Raw genomic sequence first — 24030 nt, 5'->3', positions numbered from 1 at the left:
CTCAGCATCTGATTATCTTCTCCTTCATCTCCACACGATCTTCATATATGACCTGACCACTTTATTCTCTCCTCCACCTTTATGAACCCAAAAGATTAGTTAATTTTTTCTAAGGTCTTTTTCTTAGCCTGATGCATGGCCCTTCAATGTCAAAGGGGGAGAGGCCTAATGTTTGGGCAGTAAGGAGTTGTTAGTTGTTTTTCCTTTTGTTTTTTTTTTCCTCCTGTATCAGGAACTCTCACTTCATAAAATATTTTCTACTCTTTCTCATACACAAATTTTATGTAATGGGTTGTTTTTAAGACAATATAGAATGTCTTCTCTTGTTGATAAGAGACCATCACACTCAAAGGAAAATAAAGACTTAGTTTTCCTAACTAGAAATAAGAATCTTCAAATTTTGGAATTAGAAGACACCTTAAAAGTCATTTGGTCCAGCCTGAATATTTTATAAAGAAAGGGGAGTGGGTTTGTCAAAGGGCATGCAGCTACATTAATAGTAGAGGTAAGATTAGAAACCTGTACCTGTCCATTCCAGCCCAGTGCTATTTCTGCTTCAGGCACAACATGAGCTTTTGAGGAAAGTCAATAAAAGTTTTCCAACTATTTGAAAATGCATCCAATCCTTATTTTAAAATTTTAAATGGAGTAACTATATGCTTAAATAAATGATTTCTTCTTGCTGAATTTGTGCTTTCTCATTTGCTGTTTATTTCAGATCTGGTAGGTATTTAGCCCTTTCAAGACCTCTCAAAGTCCCTTAGTTATATGAATAAATTCAACAAAAAATTTTCAAATATCTACTTAGTGGCAACACTGCCACAAAGATGAATAAGATGCTCTCTGTTCCTCTAAGGAGTCTACCATCTAACAAGCCAACAGGATGTGAACAACCAGCCAAAGTTCCTTGGGTGAGAAGTGTGAAGGGAGTGTTTTGAGGCCTGCTATAGAATGTGGCACGTCCTACCTGCAAAGGGTGGTGTGGAGGCCTGCTCTGAAGAGGCAGCATCTGATCTGCTTATGGAAAGGTGAGGAAGATTCCACCAAAGGGTAAGGAGTTGGAGGACATTCCAGGCAGAGGATGGAGCATGAGCAAAGCAGAGAGGCATGAAAGGGCTGGCTATTTTTGGAGAACAGTGATTAGACTGGAGAGGCTGGAAGATAGGATAAAGGAGAATGGGGTGGAGGGAGAAAGAGGTGGAAAGTTAATTTGGAGAAAGAGGAAGAAACTTGAATGCTATGTCAAAAATTTTTACCATAATCTCATAGTAATGGGCTGCTAACAGTGGTGTTCAAGCTGAAGGGTGCCATCATCAGATTTGTTTTTTTAAAGAGGACTCTAGTAGTAGTGAGAGAGAGAGAGATGGGGGAAGCTCTGGGGAGGCTTCAGAAAAAATCTAGACAAGACACCTGTGCCGGCAATAAGAGGAGCAGGGACAAAAATAAAGGCTGGATTCCAAAGCATTGTTCTTTTGTTGACACAGGTGAACAGTCATAGCCTCTACTCAACCCACGGAAATCTCTTCTCAGAAGACAATCCCACTCATCTGCTTCTGAACCTTTGTGAGTTGATTTTTGTTGGTTTGCTGGCCCTGCGATATCAGGGGCTTGTACTGCCTTGGGCTTCGCCTGGAGGATTTGTACTGGCTGAATAGCAAATGTAGGAACGGTTTACTGAACCCAAGGGACCACTGATGCAAAGCCCTGCCAATCTCTCAGTGCAAGATGAAGTTGAGCTGGTACTTTGGCTGTGGAAGTGCTCAAACCTGCAGTGATTCTCAGACCTACAGTGTCCTCCCTCCCAACCACATAGGCGGACCAGATCAGTTAAAATTACCCTCAGAGCAATGACTGGAGCAGAGAACCTATTCAAGTTCTTTACCATTTATTAACTATGTAACTTAACCTTTCAAGACAGGTCTCTATCTGTAAAAAGGGGATAAAATACCCATATCCTCCCACTGCTTGAGACAGAAACAAAGGGACAAAGACACAGGACAAAGTTCAACCCTGAGAAAGAGCATCAAACTAATGGTAGTGCTTTTTAGCTGGAAAGCACTGTGAAATGAACACTGTTATCACTATAATCAGCAAGTGACGAATGTCCAAGCAGACTGATAAAAAATCTGGGTGATGCAAGAAAATCAGCTATTTATTTCACCAAATTTCACTTCATTTCAGTGAAGATGACAATGTTTGTTTCTATCTCTCAGGAAAAAAGAACTGTCTTGATTTGCTTAGGTGTTGCTTTGCCCATTTCTCTGCCTTTCATGGCCAGGAGCAACTTCTGAATGGCATTTTAAAATTAATTCTTTCTTTGAAGTAAGAACCAATGACAAAGGCAAAACCACTGTGCACAGAAATAGCGAAAAGCCCCAGTTACTCCAAAAATGTAGCTGACATTGAATACATGATAGTCCAATTATGTTTCTTTTCAAAGTAGTGTGGATGAGCAGATGGAAGCTGAACTTTCTCGGCATGTAGATTCTTCTACAGCATCTTCCCTCTTGGTGTGGCACGGTTTAGAGCAGTGGTTTCCAAGGCAGAATACCCTAGGGAACATGTGGAATATACTGGAGTATAAGAATAAGAATTAGAACTTTACCATATTTATCTTTTAGGGTGTATAGTTTTGAGTATGTATATATTTACATATATGTACATGTTATTAGAGTAATATCACTTATAATTTTAAATAAATATGTATATATACACATACTCATATATACTTTTATGTGTGTGTGTGTATTACTCAAAAATGTGTACTGAGGGGACCATGATCAAATTTGGGAACTACTGTTGTAGAAGGGTTTCGGAGTTCAGTCTGGGTTTGAATTTCCCTCTCACCTCAGTGATCTGTGTTTCCTAATGACTTACCAGTTTTTAGTTATTCTAGGGGAATGAAAGGTAGCAAGGGTAGTGGATTCTAATCGTGACATTCCCATTGAATCACTGTTGACTCAATTGTGTGGCCTTAGAAGAGTTACTTAGCTTTCATGAGCCACATTTATTTCATTCCTCACACAGACTATAAGTCTAGTAATACCTTCTTTGCAAAGTTATTGAGAGGACTACATAGAATAATGTTTATTCTGATTAGGAGTATAAAGGTAGTGCTTTAAGGCATGTGTTTAAGATTGCCCTCATTGGCCCACCTCACTCCCTTGTCTGGTCTTCTTTGTGTCCTATGTTTCACAATGGCTTACTCACTGTTCCAGGGGAACAGTGGGGTGGGAACTGTGGGTTCTAGTCTTAATATTGCCATTCATTTACTGCTGAGTAAGTGTTCAGCTAGTATTGATTGAGCACCCTGGTATATGTCCAACACATGCTTGGTATTATCTATTCTTCTTAGAACCCAAAAGGGATTTGACTCATTTTTCAGATGCAAAAGCTCTAAAGCAGTGCTGTTCAATAGAACTTCTGTGAGGAAGGAAACATGTTTTATCTGTGCTGTTCAATGTGTAAGCATTAGCCACATGTAGGTATTGAACACTTGGAATATGGCTACTATGACTGAGGAAATGAATTTTTATTTTATTTTAAATAATTTTAATTTAGATAGCCACATGTGACTATTGGCTACTGTGCTGGACAACTCTAGAGATCACCCAACTAACATTCAAGTTTAAGGCAAAATTAGGAGTGTTATGGCTGAACTGCCTCCCCCCTACATTTACATGTTGAAGTCCTAACCCCCAGTATCTCAGAATGTGACGGTATTTGAAGATAGGGCCTTTAAATGCAAAATGACGTCATGTGAGTGGACTCTAATACAACATGAATGGTGTTCTTATGAGAGGAGATTAGGACACAGACCCTCACAGGGGAAGACCAAATGAAAACATGTGGAGAAGATGGCCACCTACAGACCAAGAAAGAGGCCTCAGAAGAAACCACCCTGCTGATAACTTCATCTTGGGCTTCTAGACTCCAGAATGGTGAAAACAAATTTCTGTTGTTTATGCCGCCCAGTGTGTGGTATTTGTCATAGCAGCCCTAGCAAACGAACACAATGATCCTTTCAATTATGTGACAATGTTGTTCGTTTACAACAGTCTATCAATGACTTCATCAAGAATGCATTTTATCACACACACACACACAGTTAAAAACTTAAGATACAAAAAATACTCAAGAAACAGAAGTTGAATGAAGAAAGCAATAATATTTGTAATTAGACCTAAATAACTACTGATGCATAACAAATAAGACTAATTTAAACCTGGAGCTAAAATCCCAGATGATCGACACATAGGAGGTGGTTGGCAGGTATGTGACTGCAAGATCAAGATGAAGGAAAATGGCAAGGCGGTGATGGTGAAAGTGTGCTAAGATTCTTATAAGTTTCTCATCTCACGGAAGAAATAGAAAATGGCTACCAATGAAATCTAGAGGCCAATAAAATATTTATTAATTGGGGCACTAGTTTTTTAATTAGATGAAGAGAATCATTTCTAAATCATAAGAGAAATACATGACACAAAGAAAACTATTAAACTGCATAAAAGGCCAGAAAAGAAAAAAAGAAACATAAAATAAGATGAAGGAATAAGTCCGTATATATTCAAAGTCACCATAAATGTGAATGGGCTAAAATCTCCTTTTAAAAGATGACTCAAGTTAGGTAAAACCCAAAATATTGTCAGTTATTAACTCTGAGAAGGAGGGTAGGATATGGGAAGGTACTTTTACATTTTACCCTAAACATATCCTTATTGTTCAGTCCTTCACATAAAAATGCATTGCTGTGTTACTTGGGTAACCAGAGAACAATTTTTTTTTTTTCTTTTGAGAGGGCATCTCTCATATTTATTGATCAAATGGTTGTTAACAACAATAAAATTCAGTATAGGGGGGTCAACGCTCAATGTACAATCATTAATCCATCTCAAGCCTAATTCTCGTCAGTCTCCAATCTTCTGAAGCATAACGAACAAGTTCTTACATGGTGAACGAATTCTTACATAGTGAATAAATTCTTACATGGTGAACAGTACAAGGGCATTCATCACAGAAACTTTCGGTTTTGATCATGCATTATGACCTATAAACAATCAGGTCAAATATGAATATTCGTTTGATTTTTGTACTTGATTTATATGTTGATCCCACATTTCTCCTATTATTATTATTATTTTTATTTTTAATAAAATGCTGAAGTGGTAGGTAAATGCAAGATAAAGGTAGAAAACAGTTTAGTGCTGTAAGAGGGCAAATGTAGATGATCAGGTGTGTGCCTATGGACTAAGTATTAATCCAGGCTAGACAAGGGCAGCAAGACATCCACGGATGCACAGAGAACAATTTTTTTAAGGGTAAGAAACATTACAGTCAAACCCACATTTTCTGCCTCCAGAAATAATTCTACTATACACATTGCATTTCCTGCTGAACAAGTCAAATCCCTTCTTTGGACCTTAATATCTGTATCCATAAAAATGAAAATGGTTGGCCACAGTAGTGGCTTTTAAATTGTCCCAAAGAAATATTTCAGAAGCCACTTTGAGGGTTCAGGAAAAGGCTATGTGAGGGAGACTACTAGACCACCTATTTATTTCAAACAGTGAAGCTCTCCTTTTATCTGCTTTATATATTGATGTTCCATTTAAGATTATCTATAAAAAAGTATTACCATTCTTAAAAAAACACACACAAAAGTTTGAAAGCTGCTATCTTAGAAAATTTCTAAAGTCCCTTCTAATTTAACATTCTAGAGTGCTCACCATTTCCCCATTTCTTTAATGAATACTTTTGCATGAAAACATAGACCAAGGATATCTCCTATGAGGTTGTGCTGGGTCCCTATTTGTGAAATTAGCACAACCTTCTTTACAATGAAATACTCCATCACTCAACCAGTTGCTTTGTGGGCAGGTAACTAAAGGCTAATAAAGCTGATCTGAAGGGCTGGATTTCATACACCTCTCAGTAGGGTGTACCTACAACTAACCTCAACATACAGTCAACACTTGTGGAAAATGCCTTCACTTGATAGACGGGTGAGCTGACCTTCAATATGGAACCTACCAGTGACTCACTGTCTGGCTTTGAGCAAGTTAGATGCCTCAGTTTCCTCAGCCCCAACATGAGAATTTGTCTGTTAGGTCTCTGAACTTCTTATCAGCTATCAAATTCTACAATTCTTATGTGTCCTTGATGTTTGATCAAAGCCAAAATATGAGCACAGCAAGAAAAGAGAAATGAGACCTCCAAAGAAAATGCGGGTTCAGAGAGACTTATCAGGACTTGTCATAAATATGATGCACTGCCATGTTAAATTCTCAAGCAGAAAAAGAGGACAAAGTCATTCAAAACTTTTGAGACAAAACTATTCTTCATAGGATGGCGAGCCATGGAGTGGCAGGACCCTGCTGAGTAGCTGACCTTTTCTTCCCAAGCTTCTTTGAAGAGATTACCTAAGTATCATTGCAGACACCCATCACTCTTATTTTTAGCTCTGCGCTCTCTTCACGAGTGCAGCAGCCTGTGCCTGGGAGTTCCAGAGGGCTCCCAGATACGGCTCATGATTCATCTGCAGGTACCTTGCACTGATTTTCAGGCAGGTCAGGGGAGCAGAAAAGACATTTTAGATATAAAATCCTTCTTTATTCTTGCTCCTGTTCTAACCAATTGATTGGAAATTTACACTCCACAAATTGATCCCTTGGTGCCATAGGGGATTGGCAATCAAAACTGAAGCCTAGTGATATTGTTCTCCAAGGGCCTCCCAGCTGGTGTGGGGGGAACAAAACTCAGGGCTTTGGTCACAGGCTATTTTCAGCCTCTGATAGCAGTTGTGTTACTCACTTCTCATTCACCCTCTCCCCTTGGCCTCCCTCCTCCACTCTTCCCTCTCAGGCCAAGGCTAGTGACGGCCTCCATATATTTAAAGAGGATGAGAGCCCCCTTACTCAGTTGAGCCTACAGAGACTGCACAGGCAGGTAAGTGGAGCAAAGCAGGCATTTGGGTTGGGGGGCAGGGGCTGGCTTGGTGGATGGCTGGGACTATGACAGGTCCCAGGAAGTAAGAGTGTCAAACACATCCTAAGCACCAGCATCCACTCTGGTTCTGTATCTGAGGCTCAAGCTATGCTTGATTCTGGTATGACCTAACAGTTATTTAAAAATTCCTAGAAGGGTGATTAGCATTTGGGGGCTCAAAGGAGGTTCATAGACAGAGAAATGAGTAAGAGATTATTTTTGTCTAAAACTATTTTCATGGTGAACGTTTCCTATCATTTTAGTCAAAAGACATACATTCTAGTCCTAGAACCACCACATAATGAATGAATTATTCCTGTTCCCAGGGTCTTGGTCTCCTCTGCAAGGATCAGTGTGGATGCAGGGACATATTTCTAAGCTGTAAAGTACTGCACAGTCATAAAATGGTTACAATAGATAAAATACAGTGAAGTCAGCTTTCCAAGCTTAAAATACAGGGACTCGTACTATTCAAAAGGTATGGATAAATGACTGAAAGTTCTGTGGGTCACCATGTCTAACACATAAGAAATAATGAAGATTTTTTGGTTTAAAATAGATTTTATATCCCCAAAAAGTTCAGCAAAAGGCTTGCTTTTAATAATTTAAAAGTAATGAAAACCAGACCCCAGAAAGACTGCTGTGCTGAAAATCCATTAAAAGTTCTATTTAACGGGAGGATCATTCCCATCCAGGAGTGAGGGGTGATTCCCAGTGTTTCCGCTAGATTTCAGTCAAGGATTTTTTTTTTTAATATCCCAGTGAATGACAGTCATGAGTGTGACTGAAAATGAGCAGTGATTTAAGCAATGGTCTGTCACAGAGGAAGTTCAGATTCTAGCTCTGAACATCACTTACCTTTTCTGAGTTTCCATTTTCTGAACAGTAAAACTAAGGTAAAGCCACCTATCCATAACGAAAGGATTTGTTAGAATCAAATGAGATAAAATATAGGAAAGTACTTCATAAATCTTAATAAAACTGTACAAGCATGTGAGGCACTTGAGAAAGGTCAAATCTGGTGGGCTGTGGGAGGATTTCCTGCTAAGTACAAAGGTGATGATAAAAATCCAGAGGTCCGAGTGGCTAACAAGCTGACCAGGAATTAGAAGATGATCAATTTTTCTTACAAGAGGAAGGACGCAGACTAAGAATATAATACATAGGAAATACTACTCCTGAGGCAGGCAGACTTCCAATTATAAGTATGCTGCTCAGATGCCTGGGAATACTGTATTCAGAGTCGGGCTTCACAGCCAGAGAGAAATGGGATGACTTCAAATGTGAAAAACTGCCATTATTCATCACAGTGAAGAAAAGCAGGAGGGGAGACAAGCATCATCTTGAGGGCCAGAGAGGGTGGAAGCCTTTTCTGAGTCTCAATATGGACCTTGTGCGAAAGGAATGATCATGATTTGTTGGTTGTTTATGCCCTGTGCAGGCATGGACAGTATTATTAGCTTACTTAACTGTCACAAAAAGTCCTTGAGAAGTCATTTTTCGGAGGAAGAAAGAAAAGGTCAAGGAAGCACAGTAATTATCACTCAGGGTCACACAGCTAGGAAGTGACAGGATGTAAACCAGGTGCAACGTGGTTTTTAAAAACAAATTTTAAGAATCAGAATAGAACAAAGTGTGTTTCTGAGAGTAAAAGTTGGCCACACTTCAGAGATAATTTCAGCAAAGATGTAATACGACCCACGTGTAATAGGACAGACTTAGTTTAATAGGCGAGCCTGTCTACCCTAAGTTTGAAAGGAATGAGAGGCAACACTTGGGTGTATTTCTGTGCTGGGAATGAGCAACCTATACTCCCCAGGCTTTCTGAAATGGCCTCTGGATGGGGGACTTCATGTATTTGTTCAGAAGCTTAGGAGGAAGCCACTGATCTTGGTGCCCTACAGTGGGGAGTGGAAGGGCATGATTTCCCTGGGCCATGGGGAAACCGTTTGGGTTCACTGCATCCTGTCCAAGTCTGGATCACCAGGGAGGTCAGCTGGTGCCAGGCACCAGAGCTGCCAAAGTGAAGCAGTAGCTGTGCCGGGGCACAGGAATAGGACCTACCTGCCATGCCATCCCTGGCGCCAGGTACCCTGGTCCCCCCGGCCTGGCTGCGTCCATCCAGGGATGCAGCACACTCTGAAGGCAGAGAAAGAAAGTTGGCTCATAGTCTGAACCAGAAGGGCCATGGAGAAGAAGCAAGGAGAGACTTGCTTGTTTTAAGAAAATGGATTTAAAACCTGGAGATAAAAAATAATAACAATAATAGTAATAATGAAAGCAACGAAAATAACTGACCACCTGCTATGTATTGTACATTTATATATAGTATCTTAGCTATTATTATGTTTATTTACCTAAAAAATAGCCTTCTAAGACAAGACTTCTCAGCCTGTCTTTACATGTGATGACAGTAGCAGGCTCAGGAAATTTGAGCCCAAGGCCCAAACATGCTGTTTTTTTAACCCTGACCTAATACTTTCCAAAGCCCATGCTTTCCCAGTATGTTACATCACCTCTTTTACCTGGATTAAGAGTATAGAGAACGAGCAATGTTTGAGAGGGGATACCAATGGGCAGCATTTCTGCAAGGAGAGGCCCCAGTCACCATTGAGATCCCTAAATCTGCCTCAGGGCTTGAAGGACCCTTGAAGAGGCTTCTTCACTACTTTGCAGCCACTTGGACATCCATCCCCAGCCCAACTAAAATCAATAGTGAGAGAGAACTTTCCAGCTCCAAAGGAGCTCTTTCAAAGTTTGATTAGCACTGACTTTTAGAAAGTCCTTTACCTTACTGGATTGAATTCAGTTCCTTTGTTACTCCCACTCATGAGTACTCTCTCTGTCCCATGGAGAGACAATGGGTTAATCAGATCCCAGTTCCCATCAACTGGGAAGCTTGGTGAGTGGAGGTGCTGACTGGTTGCCTCTGCAGTGTGTTGTAAGCAGGGACATAAGATAAAGAACCAGCTTAACTGGGGTTTGAATTGCAGCTCTGCCACTTACTAGCCATGCACCCTCAAACAAGTCACTTAAGCAGTTTGAGTCTCAGTTTTCTCACCTGCAAAATGGGGATAACAGTTTGTTCTGCAGGGCTGTGCAATTAAAAATAGTATATAAAGCAACAGACACATAGTAAACAGTAAGTAGTAGCTAATGTTAACATAAGAACACAGCTTTGGAGTCTGATCTAAGTTCCAATCTAGCCATATGACACATACTAGCCATGTAACCTTGGGCAATGTAATTTCCCTAAGCCTCAATTTCCCATCTCTAAAGCAAATTTTGTAAAAGTACCTACTTTGAAGGGTTGCTGTGAAGATTACATGATATATGCCACAATGTCTGGCCCAAGGGCCGGATTCCAGATACTGTAGCTTCAATAATAACATGATTATATTAGTAATGATTATGATTATCACTTAGATTTCAGATATGTGTTCTTATGATCCAAAATCTTTGCCTTAGCCAGTGTAGACAGTTTAATTCACTATGTGGAATCAGGCATCTAGGAGGATGACCAAGCAAACCAACACTGAGCTGAAGTGGCCTGGTTGTTTGAGGTCTCCGCTCAAATTCACGGCCTAAGGCTCCCTCCCACCTTCTTTAATGGACCCCTACAAAGAAGGCACTGAGTCACTAAGTGCCCATTTTGTCTACTCCACCTGCTTTTACCCTAAGATATCACCTTTCAGCTCTGTAGTTGGTAGAGGAAGGAAGGAAGGAAGGAAGGAAGGGACAGAAGGAAAGAAAGAAAAGAAAGAAGAAAGAGATGGATTAAGAAGAATGTGCCAAGAGAGATAGATGGTTAACTCTTTTAAAAATTCAGACTGATACAGGATACCTTAGAGTTATTGCAGATCTAACTAGCTCTTACATTTTATAATACTCTACAGTTTACAAAGTTTGATGTACTTAAATTACTACAACCCTCCCAGCAATAGTGAAATGCCCATTTTAGAGAGAGGATACTGAGATGTTGGGAGCTTGAAAGGATTTCCCAGGTCACCCATCTGTGAAGAGGCAAATCAGTACTAGACCTCTGGCTTGCTGCATTTGTCTCGGGGTTTGAAGAACTTTAAGCATCTGATCCAGTGCTTTTCCCAGCCCTCATCATGGCACATTCCCAGTGTAATCTCTTCCACAGCATTATTTGTGGAGAAGTCTACACAGGTGGTCTCTCACTGGGATCGCAGTGTACCCAAAAGTCTGGATGAGTTCTTAGCTGATGTGGCAGGGCTTGCATTCCACCCATCCTCAGAAATGCCAGACTGACCCCATTTCAATCTGGACCCACGACTTCGTCTGCAGCAACATAGCCATCTCCAGGACTGGCCCAGGGAGTAATGCCAAGTGATGTGATGAAGATTGTGACCCAGGTGACAAATGGGGCTGAGTGACGGGCAAGCCTATATTTGGTGTCCCACCTTCAATGACCCTTGCCTGTGCCAGGCAACTCTGATAAACAAAGGGCCCATCCCTTGGTATCTTGCCAGCGGAAACTCACATTCCAGGCCTGGCTAGGGGAGTGTTGAGATCCAGGAATTCCAGAGCAATTTGGGAGACTGAAAAGGTTATGTATGTATGTAAGCCAGGACTTAAATGTGCTTTCAAATCTTTGCAATTTTCAAACCAGTTAGCAAATTGGTGTTATCTGAATAACCTGAAATAAAGGAAGTAATAATGCCTTATTTTTGAGTAGCTTCTCATATTGCTTTAAATTCCATCATATTTTCATGACTTTCACAATGGTCCTGTGAAGAAAATGCAGGAGATAATATTGCCATTTTTCACCCAAACTTAAGGTCACAAGGTCAAGATTAGGATCTATGTCTTCCAATTCAGGATGCTTTACAACATCCTCTGCCCTTTGGCTTTTGAACACTGGAAGAAGAAATCAGAGACTTCTTAATGTCTTCTGTATTTAGCGTCCATAACTACACTTCCATCTTTAGAAATGGAACTAAGCACCTGTTTAGTAGAATGCTTACAGATATCTATTTTGGGTTTCAAGTCCTGATATATGTATGTCAGGTATTTATGATCCTTAAAAAAACAAACTGTTCTAGTATACATAACCTTTGAAGAAGGTATTATCTGTAATCTTATCCTCATTTTGAAAATTATCATGTGCCAGCAATTGCTGAATACACACACACACACACACAAACACACACACATCCCCCCAAGAGACATACGTCTCTCCCATTAATTCTCAGAATATGCCAATGCAATCTCCACTGAAGATATGAAATGAGAAATCTGACCTAGGGTTTTCTTCATTGAAAATTTCCACATCATTAATGTCACAAGTGTCACTGTCCTGTTCCTTGGATATATATTGTATTTCTCTTCTATTTTATATTATGTTGAAATTCAGGATCAAAATGAACATGACAGAACTATGTGATTCTTCTCTTTTCCAGAGAATGTATCATCTCTAAATCAGAGAAGGATGGATCTTAGAAAAGGAAGTTAGTTAAGAAAATACTCCCAAATGTTTAACTTTTATGCTTCATCTTGTTTGTAAATGAGGGGGTTGGTCAACCTTGAAAATCTGTTCCCACCCTAAAAGTCCTAAAAATTTATGTAGAGTGAAAAATAAACAGTTTGGGTTCTTTTAGGGGATATTAAGGCCTCTATGACTTTCTGTGTGCTTTTTACTTTGCCTTAAATGTCTCTCCTTTTTTCTATCTAATGAACTCTTATTCACTCTTTAAAACCCCATTTGGATGTGACATCATCTATGATCTTCCAACAATTTACTGCTTTTATCCCCAATTTAAATATGGGTAGCCATTCCCTCCTTTGAGTTTGCATGGCACTTCTTACAGACTCTTGTATGCTTCAGAGTATTCTGGTTCCTACGTATCTTCCTCACTAGATGTGGGCTTCTCAATTCTAGAGGTCACAAATTACTTCTTTTTATAACTTTTGCTCCCCTTGATCCCTCACCAAGTATCTAGTGCAGTGATTGACACATGACAAGTTAGCAGTAAATGCATAGTGAATGAATGAAGGAATGAATGAAGACTTGATCTCAAGCCTATCAATTCAAAATTCATTATTCTTTCCTCTATACAACCTGAACTATAGAAATAGAAGCACTAAATATTTGCTTTAAAAAAAATTAAAAGTTATTTCCTATGTTTTGCTGAATAAAAATAAGAACCTGTTTCTGAGAGAGGAAGGATAGGATGTTCCTGGCTAGCCTTACAGTTTTTATAAGCAGGAAAAGCTCTTTACAGGGTCATTTAGATAGAAATGTTCCCTTTCGTCCTAGTATCAGATTCAGTGATCTGTTTGTTATTTACCTTCTGTTTCTTAGCAAAACCTATCTTTGTTATGAGACTGGAAGGCACAGTCCAGAGCAGTTGACCCAGCAGGGCTTAGTGGTAATCACCAACTATTATAAGATGACTGGCTTCCCAGAAGGGAAAGAGGTCAGAAGCAGTCAGTTGGAATGGACTGATAGTGCTTGGTGTCAATGACAAGATGACACATCAGCTTCTTAGAAACCAAAGAATCCCAGTGAAAATTTAGCTCCACCCCACCCCCCACTGGGAGCTGGCAGGGTTTCAGGATTTTACTGAGTATTGGTGGCTTATTTTAGTTCTGCTCTGGGGAAGCTGAACACTGGATTCATACTTACACACAGAAACAGGAAGGAGAAAATTATTTTTTTGATGCCCCTCCTTGCCCAGCATCTCTTAAATGTAATTCTCTAGTGAAGAGACAATGATGGCTATGGCTGTTGTTATCCCCAGCTCCTTAATAGCAGAATGTGCTGGAAGGGTATGGAAGGACACCCAACATTATCACCTGGCCCCTGGGATCACACCTGGCACTGTGAGCTCTCTCAAGTACCTTCTTGTACATCATGTTACTGGGTCCTCTTAACAGCAGTGTGAAGCAGCAAGAAAAAGAATGACCCTCTCCATAGTATAGGTGGGAAGGCAGACATAAGAGGGGCTATCCAGTTCACCTCGAGATACACAGCAGTTGTGGGTAGCCCAGAAAACAGAAAGTAGGTTTCCAGCTACTGATCTAGCAGGGTGCCGATACAGCTTTTTACCTGGGTCTAATGGATATGAGGAGTAAATCTGAATAGATTTTATATATTACATATTTTTATCAGCAAAATTAGCTAGGGCTTTGCTACCCAAAGGGAGGTCCACTACTAGCAGCAACAGTGTGCCTGGTGTCTGTTAGAAATGCAGGATTTCCTGCCTTTCTCCACATGTAACAAATTAGAATTTGCATATCAGCAAGATCCAAGGTGATTCGAGAAGCAGTAAGCTAGATAAGAAGATAACAATAATTTTCATAGGTTATTCTGAGTTATGATGGAATAATTTTTAAAACCCTAGATAGAAAAATACTATTTAGTATTTTTACATAACTTTATTTACACAAAAATTAGCTCATCTGTTCCTTCCAAAAACTCTGTGAGATACATATGGACAGGTGCTACCGAAATTTATCAGAAGACGATGCTGAGTCAAAGTGGTAAAGCAATTTGCTCAGAGCCCTCTGAGTGTCTGAGCTTACTCATGGTAACTACTTGCCGAATGAATGGATGAATGAATGAACAAATCACCAAACAACCCGGGACAGGTCTTGGTCTGCAGACCACTGTATTCCTTTTACTAGGAATAGGAAAAGGTTCACTCCTGAGACTTCTTAAATTTAGGGCATTTGCTTTACATTCTGTTAGACTTGACCTCACTCAGAGTCTGCAAGATGCCAAACTGGGGCGGAGGAGCAAAATGCGGGGCCTGCGAAAAGACCGTCTACCACGCGGAAGAAATCCAGTGCAATGGACGGAGTTTCCACAAGACCTGTTTCCACTGCAGTGAGTTGGGCAAACAAACATGAGGGCCCCTCAGCATGCAGACAGCATCTCAAAGCTCATATTTAGCCACAGATACTGTGTGTTAGTGGCTCTCAGGGTATGGTACTGGGACCATCAGCATCAGCATCACGTGGGAACTTGTTAGAAATACCACCTTTGGGCCCCCACCTGAAGGGATGATGCTTTCCGAGCACCCTCTCTCCAAACACTTGCCCAGCTCAGAGGCCATTTCCCTGTAGCTCAAAGTCAGAACAAGCTGGCCTGCCACTGCTCTCAGTGGTGAAAGCCTTGACCCAGTGTCAACATTTACAAAGTGTGACTTGGCAGAGAAAGGAAGCCACACTTGTCTGGAGCCAGGATGGATCTGACTCTATCTGTTGTTCCCACTGGCCAGCTGTCACTGAAGCCAGCTGCGAATGGCCTTTCCTAAGAAAGAAACTGTGTCAGGCAGGGAGGTAACATGTGCCAATTCTGTAATAGTTGGAAAGGGAAGACTTTCGGGGCCTGGCACCAGTAACTTGACAAAGGGAATCTTTACCATCACCTGCCGAATGCAGATTCACAAATGCCAAAACTCAGGGAAATTTAAAACCCAGTGACCCACCTGGTTCTGCCCAACTCATGTGACTTTGGACAAATCATTTCTCATCTTTAAGCCTGGGTTCCAAGCAACTACAGCAGAGCCAGCAATAGAACATGTACCTTCAGACCCCCCAGCCCAGTCTCTTCAACACAACTGCGTTCTAGAGTTTCCCAGGAGCTAGAAGAACAGTCTGTTTTGGGCTCTTAGCTTCTTTGCTTCCCTCCAGTAGGTGTGGCTTAAGGTCTAGCTTTATGGACATTTGAAGACCCCCTCCCAAGATAGTCTCCCACCCCCATCCCCAACCCATGTGTTAGCCCAGTGGCCACAGGTATCACATTGCTCCCAAACTGTTTCAAGCAGAACTTCCAGGGATGTTCCCTCTGTTAAGGCATGGAGACATTTTATCCTTAAATTTCCAGAAATAGTAATGTTTTATATTCTGCAGGAGTTTCCATTATCCCTTAACTTCCCATAGCAAACATAACTCTCATCAAAGAACAGGGGGAACACTGCTCTGATTGGGTTGGCAGATTTACTAATGCTTTGGGTCTTAAGGATGGGTAATTATTTTTAAGTCATCATACACATCCATCAGATTCAGCATTATTATTACAATAATCCAGAAATCACTGCTCAAGGGAGTTCATTCTACAACCCTCTGGCTTTTGTCCAAAATCAGCTAGTGTACTTTAGAAAGAGCAGGTTGAGGAATATTGGAAAGAACACTGGACTTGGAGTAAAAACACCTGGGGGGTTGAGTCTGGGCTCTGCCATTAACTAACTATGTGAACTCGGGCAGTTGATTTCACCATTGTAAGCTTCAGTTTCCCCATCTATGAAATGGAGATGGTTGTACCTGCCGCATAGGTTGTTATGAGAAGAAAACTGGGGTTCTTGATCTGGAAATCCAGCCTTCCAAGCCTCTGTTCTCCACTAATCAACTCTGATGTTGGAGTAGGAACAGGAAACTGTAGAGAAGCTTTCCGTGGTGAGGGGTGTCTTGTCCTTCCCAGGTAGGAGGAAGATGCCCTGTTCAATGGAGTGTGATAGAAAGGATTTGAGCATTTGCCTGCACATCCCTTTTAGCACTTTGATATTTTCCTTAGAACTCATGGGTGGGATGGGGGCTTGAGCAGTGTAAGTTTCCATAGTGGTGGGTAGAAAGATCCTGGGGTGGAACACACTTCTGTGTTATCATCACAGACCTTGTCTGTCCACACCACCCTGGAGTTGCCATACATAGGGTTCAGAGAGGCAGAGTCTAAGCTTGTCTCCTGGTCAGTGTTCTCCAAGCTTACAGACAAATTTTAATCCTCCCTACCAGAGCTGTCCATAAGAAATATAATTCAAGCCACATATGTAAATTTATACTTTCTGGTAACCATATTCTTAAAAGGTATAAAGAAACAGGTGAAATTAATTTTAAGACATTGTAATTTACCCAGTATGTCCAAAAAATTATAATTCCAACATGTACAAATTATTAAGGAATATTTTTAATTTTTTTGTTTGTACTATGTTTGAAAGCAGTATGCATTTTGCATTTACAGCATATCAAGTGGCTAAAGTATTGGACAACACAGCTCTACTATGTCTGCATATTAAAGCTGATCAGAGCCAAGTAGTGGCTATGGAACTGGCTGGGACATGATAGGGAATATGCAGTCCTGTAGTGATGGGAATGAGAACTGGAGTAGGAATGAAAGGATCTGAAGCCAGCCATGACTCTGCAACTTACTATTGTATAATTATGGACAATTTATTGATCTTTATTCACATACGCATGCATGCATTGATTAACTTACACATTCATTCATTCATTCATTCATTCAACAAATGTTTACAGAGGACTAACTCTGGGCCAGGCCCTGTGCTATATTCTGGGGTTATTAAGATAAAAGTCTTGCCCTTGAGGAACTCAGAGTCTAGGACATCAATGAGTGTTTGAGAAGTAGCTCTAGAGATTAGTAACTGATAGCAAAAAAGGTCAGAGAAGGCATATATTATGTATGCCTAAATATGAGGAATCTCCCCCCAAAATTATTCCTCATAAAAAGGGTTTGCCTTGTGTTCAAGCCTTAAAAAATCTCTCATGCTATCGGACAGTCTATTAACTAATTAATTTAAACTTTTTTTTTACCAAGAATTTTTAATACACACAACATTGACATAATTGTTTAATGAACTCCCATATTTCTGTTTTCCCAGCCACACAAACACCAGCCTCTGGTCATTCCTACCTCATCTACAACCTTATCTTCTTCTCCCACTCTTATACTCAATTACTTTATTTTTACAATAAAATATCATCTGAGGAAGGCATATTAGCCTGAAACAATGACATTTACTGCTGGCTCTCTTTTAGAGGTCACTTGATAGAACTGGTTTAAAAAAGAAAAAAAAAGCAAATAAATTGAATGCACATGTATTATTATTCTGGGGGATATGACCTCACTATTATATGCATTGAGTATCACCATAAACAGACCTTTAAGGGACATTGTTACAGAGCAATACAGCAAGTTATTAAGTTCCGGAAATCCTACATGTTTTTTAAAGTTACCCTAATGTTATGCTAATAGGAACATCTTGTTGAGTTATAATTTCTAGCTGACAACCTCCTACTCAGGTAGAAACAGGTCTGCCTCTCAAAGACACAGAAAGAAGATGAGCTGCTCTGGAGAGCTAAATCACCTGCCTCAAAAAGACACTGGTGAGAGGGGAGATGTTGAATTTGAAGAATGGACAGGAAAAATTCAGATATAATTGCTTCAGATATAAGTGTTTCCTGAATTTGTGTGAGACTGGAAAAAAGTAACACCTCCAAATCAATATATTATTTATTTACATTATTAAATTAAATATTTTAAATAACACTTCCATTTACATCCTTAAAAGTTAACTTTTTCAAATTGATTAAAAAAAATTTCCTATAAATCTTCTCTTTGTAAAACTGGGGGATTGCCTTGTATACTTTACATTATGGGGGATACTTTGTACTAGGTAATATTTAGTGACCAGGGGTCTTGAGCCAATACAAGGCCAAGGCTCTGTGAGGCAGGTCTATCCCTTCACCATCACTCCTGCCTCCAGAGCTAGATCAAAAGTGGTCTCAGGGGGTAATTGTGTCCTTTAATATCAAGTTGCTCTTCAAAAGCAATGTCAGAGAAACTGCTCAATCTTGATTCTCATATGATTAAGATAAAAACAAGTTCCTCCCCTGCCTCAGTCCCTTATCCCCTACATACCTCACACGTATACTTCCCTAATGTCATTTGGGACTGAGACTAAGGAATTCAGATTGTTCGGATCCAGGGACAATTTCCTTAGCTGGTCCAAGACCACACAACTGGTTCTTACACTGGCCTCCACCTCTTTCTAGCTGGGTACCAGTAAACACATTACTTCCCTTCTCTGTATCCAAATTTCCTTATCTGTGAAATCAGGACTGTCTTGGAATCTACAATCCAGGACAGATGCTCTGGTCAGGAATTAAAGTTGTGTTCTTGGCTGGAGGGCCCCTTATGCTGGATCTCTTGGTCCTGAGCCTGGCATTGGGAGGTGAATGGAAGGGGAAGGAATCTCAGCCCCAACCCCTGACCCTCCTTTCCCTGGCAGTGGCCTGCAGGAAGGCTCTCGACAGCACCACGGTCGCGGCTCATGAGTCAGAGATCTACTGTAAGATCTGCTACGGGCGCAGGTATGGCCCCAAGGGGATCGGGTACGGACAAGGCGCTGGCTGCCTCAGCACGGACACCGGCGAGCACCTGGGCCTCCAGTTCCAACAGTGAGTTACTGCCCTGCTTCTCCCAGCACAGTGGAGCCCCAGTTATTGGGACAGTTCATTCTGTTCCCATAGCAACGTTTTCTGGAAGTGGGAGAATGGTCTTTATTGTTGACTTGCCATAGAAATACAATAAGAATCCTCAGTCTGACCAAGTTTAACAGTGTGTCATCTCTCCAAAGACTCTTTAAATTATCTGCCTTTCAAAAGGGCAATTACTTTTACACATGGCTCTTGGTTTGCATGTCAAGAGAAAACCCAGAATGTACAGCTGTTTCATTGTTTGACCTTTGCAAAACTGCATGGAGTCTCTTTTCTTTGCCTTTGAGTGTTCTGTGTAAATCACATAAATATGGCAGGTAAGCAATGGCCTTTCTCTGTGTGCTTGCCACTAACAGATTTCTTCCCTTGGGTTGTAAGATGACTAATGTCCACATCACAGGAGGAGTGAGTTTGTGGGGATGGGCCATGTGCCTCAGGAGTAAACAGTCAAGACTGTTCTGTGGGTCTCCCAGGCTGCCTGTTGCCAATACAATGCTGAGGTGCCTCCCAACATTATCCTAGGGAAGCTGGGATATTATACTGTGCCATCTCCAGTGACGGGTCTGTTCTACCAGTCTTGATCACACTGACCTCCAGCCCAGAACTAAATTTAGACAGACAGCTACTTGCCTGCAACTGCTGTCTGGCCAGCTGGTATCTGTGTTCAGCTTTGTGGTAGGACTAGGCAGAAGGGCCCAGCATAACTGAAGCAGTGTGCAAGGAGAGCCTCCTCCAGGGAGTAGTTAGACCATCTGAAGAGTCATCTGGTCCCCTCCAAAGAGAGTAGCCCATGCTAAAGCCTGAAAAAGGGTATATGATTAGGCCTTCAAACTTGTCTCATTACTCAATCCTAACTGGGTATTCTTGTTTAAGGAAGATGATACTAACTGCATTCTGTACCACACATTACCCAAAGCTCCCTTTCCTACCTTAGGGCATTGTTGTGATGCTGCACAAAGAGGAACAAGAGCTGCAGACTTGGGTTTCATCCCAGCTCCACCAGTTATAAGCTGACCTTGGGCAGTTACCCCTCTGATTCACTCCGCTCCAACTAGCCCTGACTATTTTAGAGGTTATGGTAGGATGCAAGAGATAAATGTACATGGAAACAGCAAAAGACATGAAAACACAGATTTATTATTGTGCCTCTATGTTGGACATTTTACACATGGGGAAGGGGACCTGTGGATACAGGATGACTTCAGTTGTGAGAAGGAATGAGATACTATTCCTAGCGCTTTACCCATGTCACTTCATTTAACCCTCTCAACAACTCTGTGAAGAAGCCACCAGGACTATCCCCATTTTCCAGATGAGGAGTCCAAAGCACAAAGGTTAAGTAACTCCTTCAAGGCCGCATCGGTAGTCTGTTCGCCAAGGGAGGTCTATAGGTTCCATGTATTTGTCTATTTCCCCCAGATCTCCAAAGGCAGCACGCTCAGCTACCACTAGCAACCCTTCCAAGTTCACTGCGAAGTTCGGAGAGTCGGAGAAGTGCCCTCGATGTGGAAAGTCAGTCTATGCTGCTGAGAAGGTGATGGGAGGTGGCAAGGTAAGGACTTCCATGGGGGCCAAGTGGGATCTTCTCATTTTCACTGGGTCCATTGGGAGAAATGAGAGAAGAAAGTAGGAACTGTGGGTAGGTAGGAGCCAGATGCTTCATTCTCCTTAGCTCCAGGAATGACTTCAGGAGCAACCCATTCTCACTCACATTCCCAGGCTGTGACTGTTACCCTGCAGGGCCCTTAGGAACTAGAACTGGTGCAATTCAATGCAACAAGCATTAGCCCACTAGGTGGAAGGCACCCAGCTGAAAGCCCTGGAGATACAGAAGTGCACAAGCCCACTGGCCTTTAGTGTCCACAATCCTTCCAGAAAAGCACCAGCCCTAGGAGCCCATCACCACTGTATAACTCAGTCTGCTGCTGGCATCACCACTGATAGAACAAACACCTCATAGCGGCAAGAAGCATCCTTGTTCACAAATGTCCTGGCAACTGTGGGAGTCATCAAATATCTGAGGCAGTAATGCATACTTGCTCTACAAGCTTCGGGTTTGGGCCTGAAGTCAGGGTATTCACCAAAGGCTTTGGGCTTGTTAAAAGAAAAAAGTCTCGTTTATACTAAATGCGGGGAGGAAGGGCAATTAGAGTGTGTGACTTGAAATACAAGGGCAATCTCCACCCAAAAACTGGCCACTTGAAAATATTGAGATCTCCTAGGCTGTGCCTGGTAGACATACAGATGTTCAGAAGGCACATCATAATCTGGATGATCCAAGACTGGCAGCTCTCTTCCATCAGAAATACACAGAGTTAAGACAAGGTTGAATTCCTTGGATAGCTGCCTGTTTCTCTACTTCTTTTCTTCTTTGACTTTTTTTTCAATGTACATGTCACCCACTGTCCCAAGTCCAAGTTCTCCTCTCTCCAGTTTATTCCTTGATCTTCTACAAAGGCGAGGCCCTTTTCTACTTCGTTTATTCTGAAGCAATATACATGGAAATCACTTTGATAAATTTATTTTTAGGGGTTCTGAGAATTGCTGGTCAATTCCATAACATCTCATTTTCTCCAAACCCCTGGAAAAATTATTCTGGGGTCTGAAAAGGTACATGAATGGTTAAGACAGTGGTACTTCTTCATATGCTGCCGGTCAGGGGACTTGACATGGATATATAATATGCTGCCCAGCACATTAACTATGTAACTCTTCTGCTCTTCTGTGTCCCTCAGCCCTGGCACAAGACCTGTTTTCGCTGTGCCATCTGTGGGAAGAGTCTAGAGTCCACGAACGTCACTGACAAAGACGGGGAACTTTATTGCAAAGGTGAGTGGCTCTGGAGACTCTCTTCATGATGTTTTCTCAAGGAGGTTCTGGGAGGAGAAGCAGTGTCCAGCCGAGAGGCTTGTGTCTGCTCAGCCTGAGTAGGGTCTGGGCTCTCATGTTGGGGAACAAACCACCTAAGGAAAGAAATTTCCAGCCTGATTCAGCTCTAGTCCACTCTATTGGAGCGTCTGCCGGCACCCAATGCTTGCAGATCCTCAGCAGTTCAGGGCAGCTGGGTGCCCGTGGGGAGAGAGGATGAGGAGGAAGCAGTGTCCCGACTCTGGTTGTGGAAGAGGCCATGGGCCTGGACAAACAACATCACATTCCCTTCTGAAAACACAAACACCCTCGGTCCGCAAGTGGCAGTTAGGGGTGACTGGGGCGTATGAACTCAGTGTGGCTACTCTTTGGTTTATCAAGACATCGTTCTCTCTCTCCTGCCTCCCTTCTCCCACTTCCCTGTCTCTCATCCTCCTTCCTGACCTGTTTGTTCCTGATGTTGCTCATCATTCAGTGACCACAGGGATAGAACTGACAAGCAGGTTTTCCTTCTGGTCCTCACAGCTCTGCCCCAAGCTGCTTCTATGACCCCTTTATCCTGTGGAGAGTTAGTAGAGGCTTAGCTATTTTGTGACACTACAAAAAAGAAGAGATGCATTAGGGCCAAAGCAGTAGGTCCTCAACCTCAGAGACTCTCCTGGGCCTATTCTGCTTCAGTGGGATCTTCACACACTTTCACTTAATGATGGTGTCAGAAGATCTCTAAGTCTGTGTATTGGAGTGGAATGAGGGGAACTATGGGAGAGGGGCAAGAGGGAGGACATTACTAATCATGTAGGTTGCCAAAGCGTTTCCCATGAGACAGAATGGGAACCGCCACACTGCCTGACAGAGGTTGCCTTCTCCTAGCTGTAGAGGGCACAGAGGGTCCTCAGCATTCATAGGCCATAAAACCCTAAAACGTTGCTGCAGTCAGCAGGGAGATCAACTTGTAGATAAGTAATTGCATCTCCAAGTGAAAAAGCTCTAGAGGAGGACTGTACACAATGCAGTAGCATACGAAGAGGCAAGTGATCCGCTTGGGGTGTTAGGGAGGGCTTCTCAGAAGAGGGCTTCCTCTGGGTCTTGAAGGGAGAATGTGAGTTTAGAAGGAGGCACTGCAGGAAGGGGGAGCAATGAGTGCAAAGGCACCAGAGCCGGGACACCACGGTTCATTCCAGGAACTGCAAAGAGTTCATGTGTCTGGAGTGCAGGGAAGGAGGCAGAAGCAAGAGGCAGTAGGGGACAGGGTTGGGCAGGCAATCCAGGGCCAGATGATACTGATACAAAAGTGAAATGTCTGAAAACACACTCACTGAGGTACCCAAAAACATAAACAATTTTTATTAGCAGATCTAAAATAAGTATAGTTCAATTTACTTCAAAGTTAACTTATGAATACATTTATGAAAGGATGCCTCTCACAGATGAAAAGCACTGCCCAGACAGAAGGAACTGAAGTAATGGTGCTAACTAGCTCGTTCTCTCTCCCCTTATCCTGCTCTCGTTCACAGTGTGCTACGCCAAAAATTTTGGCCCTACAGGTATTGGGTTTGGGGGCCTCACACAACAAGTGGAAAAGAGAGAGTGAAAACCCACCATGTCTCAGCTCTTTCATCAGCCTCAAGCATTTGCCAAATAATCCTGCCTGGATGGAAACCCTTCCCCGAACATCCTCTCGTTGGTAGTTGGACAGTATTTCTCTTGAGAAGTGATCAGTCTTTCCCCAAAGTTAGAAGAGCCCTTTGGAAGACAATTTTTTAAAGTTTAATCTACCAATGCTTTATTATTTATACCACCTGGGGTGGGAGAGGAAATAAATAAGTGTTTCATCAGTACCTTGTCTGTCTTGGGATCTTTTCTTTCAAATAGAGATTTTCGGGGGAAAAAGAGACGTAGTTGGAAAAACCAGCT

The 24030-nt window shown here is 41.8% G+C and overlaps 1 protein-coding gene and 2 long non-coding RNA genes across 3 annotated transcripts in view; 1 reads left to right on the top strand and 2 right to left on the bottom strand.

Moving 5' to 3' along the window:
* Positions 1–19034, bottom strand: part of LOC140844394 (uncharacterized) — a 57680-nt gene extending 38646 nt beyond the window's left edge. The window contains exon 1 of the long non-coding RNA XR_012122638.1: positions 16279–19034. This is a non-coding gene — a long non-coding RNA (uncharacterized lncRNA). The remainder of the gene's footprint in view (positions 1–16278) is intronic.
* On the bottom strand, positions 1869–14692 carry LOC140844395 (uncharacterized). The gene is made up of 2 exons (XR_012122639.1): positions 9049–14692; positions 1869–2552 (listed from the first exon to the last, which is right to left on the bottom strand). It is a non-coding gene; the product is annotated as an uncharacterized lncRNA (long non-coding RNA).
* CSRP3 (cysteine and glycine rich protein 3) lies at positions 6819–23954 on the top strand. Its single transcript, XM_017654446.3, has 6 exons — positions 6819–6945; positions 14702–14839; positions 19041–19209; positions 20668–20800; positions 21984–22077; positions 23631–23954. The coding sequence occupies exons 2-6, from the start codon at positions 14728–14730 to the stop codon at positions 23705–23707; spliced, it is 585 nt and encodes a 194-aa protein (XP_017509935.1). The 5' UTR covers positions 6819–6945; positions 14702–14727; the 3' UTR covers positions 23708–23954.
* Positions 23955–24030: the final 76 nt, after the last annotated feature.

This window comes from Manis javanica, chromosome 11, assembly GCF_040802235.1.
Source record: "Manis javanica isolate MJ-LG chromosome 11, MJ_LKY, whole genome shotgun sequence".
NCBI lineage: Eukaryota > Metazoa > Chordata > Mammalia > Pholidota > Manidae > Manis > Manis javanica.
The sequence above is the reverse complement of the archived record's forward strand: the minus strand, read 5'-3'. Positions and strand labels throughout refer to the sequence as shown.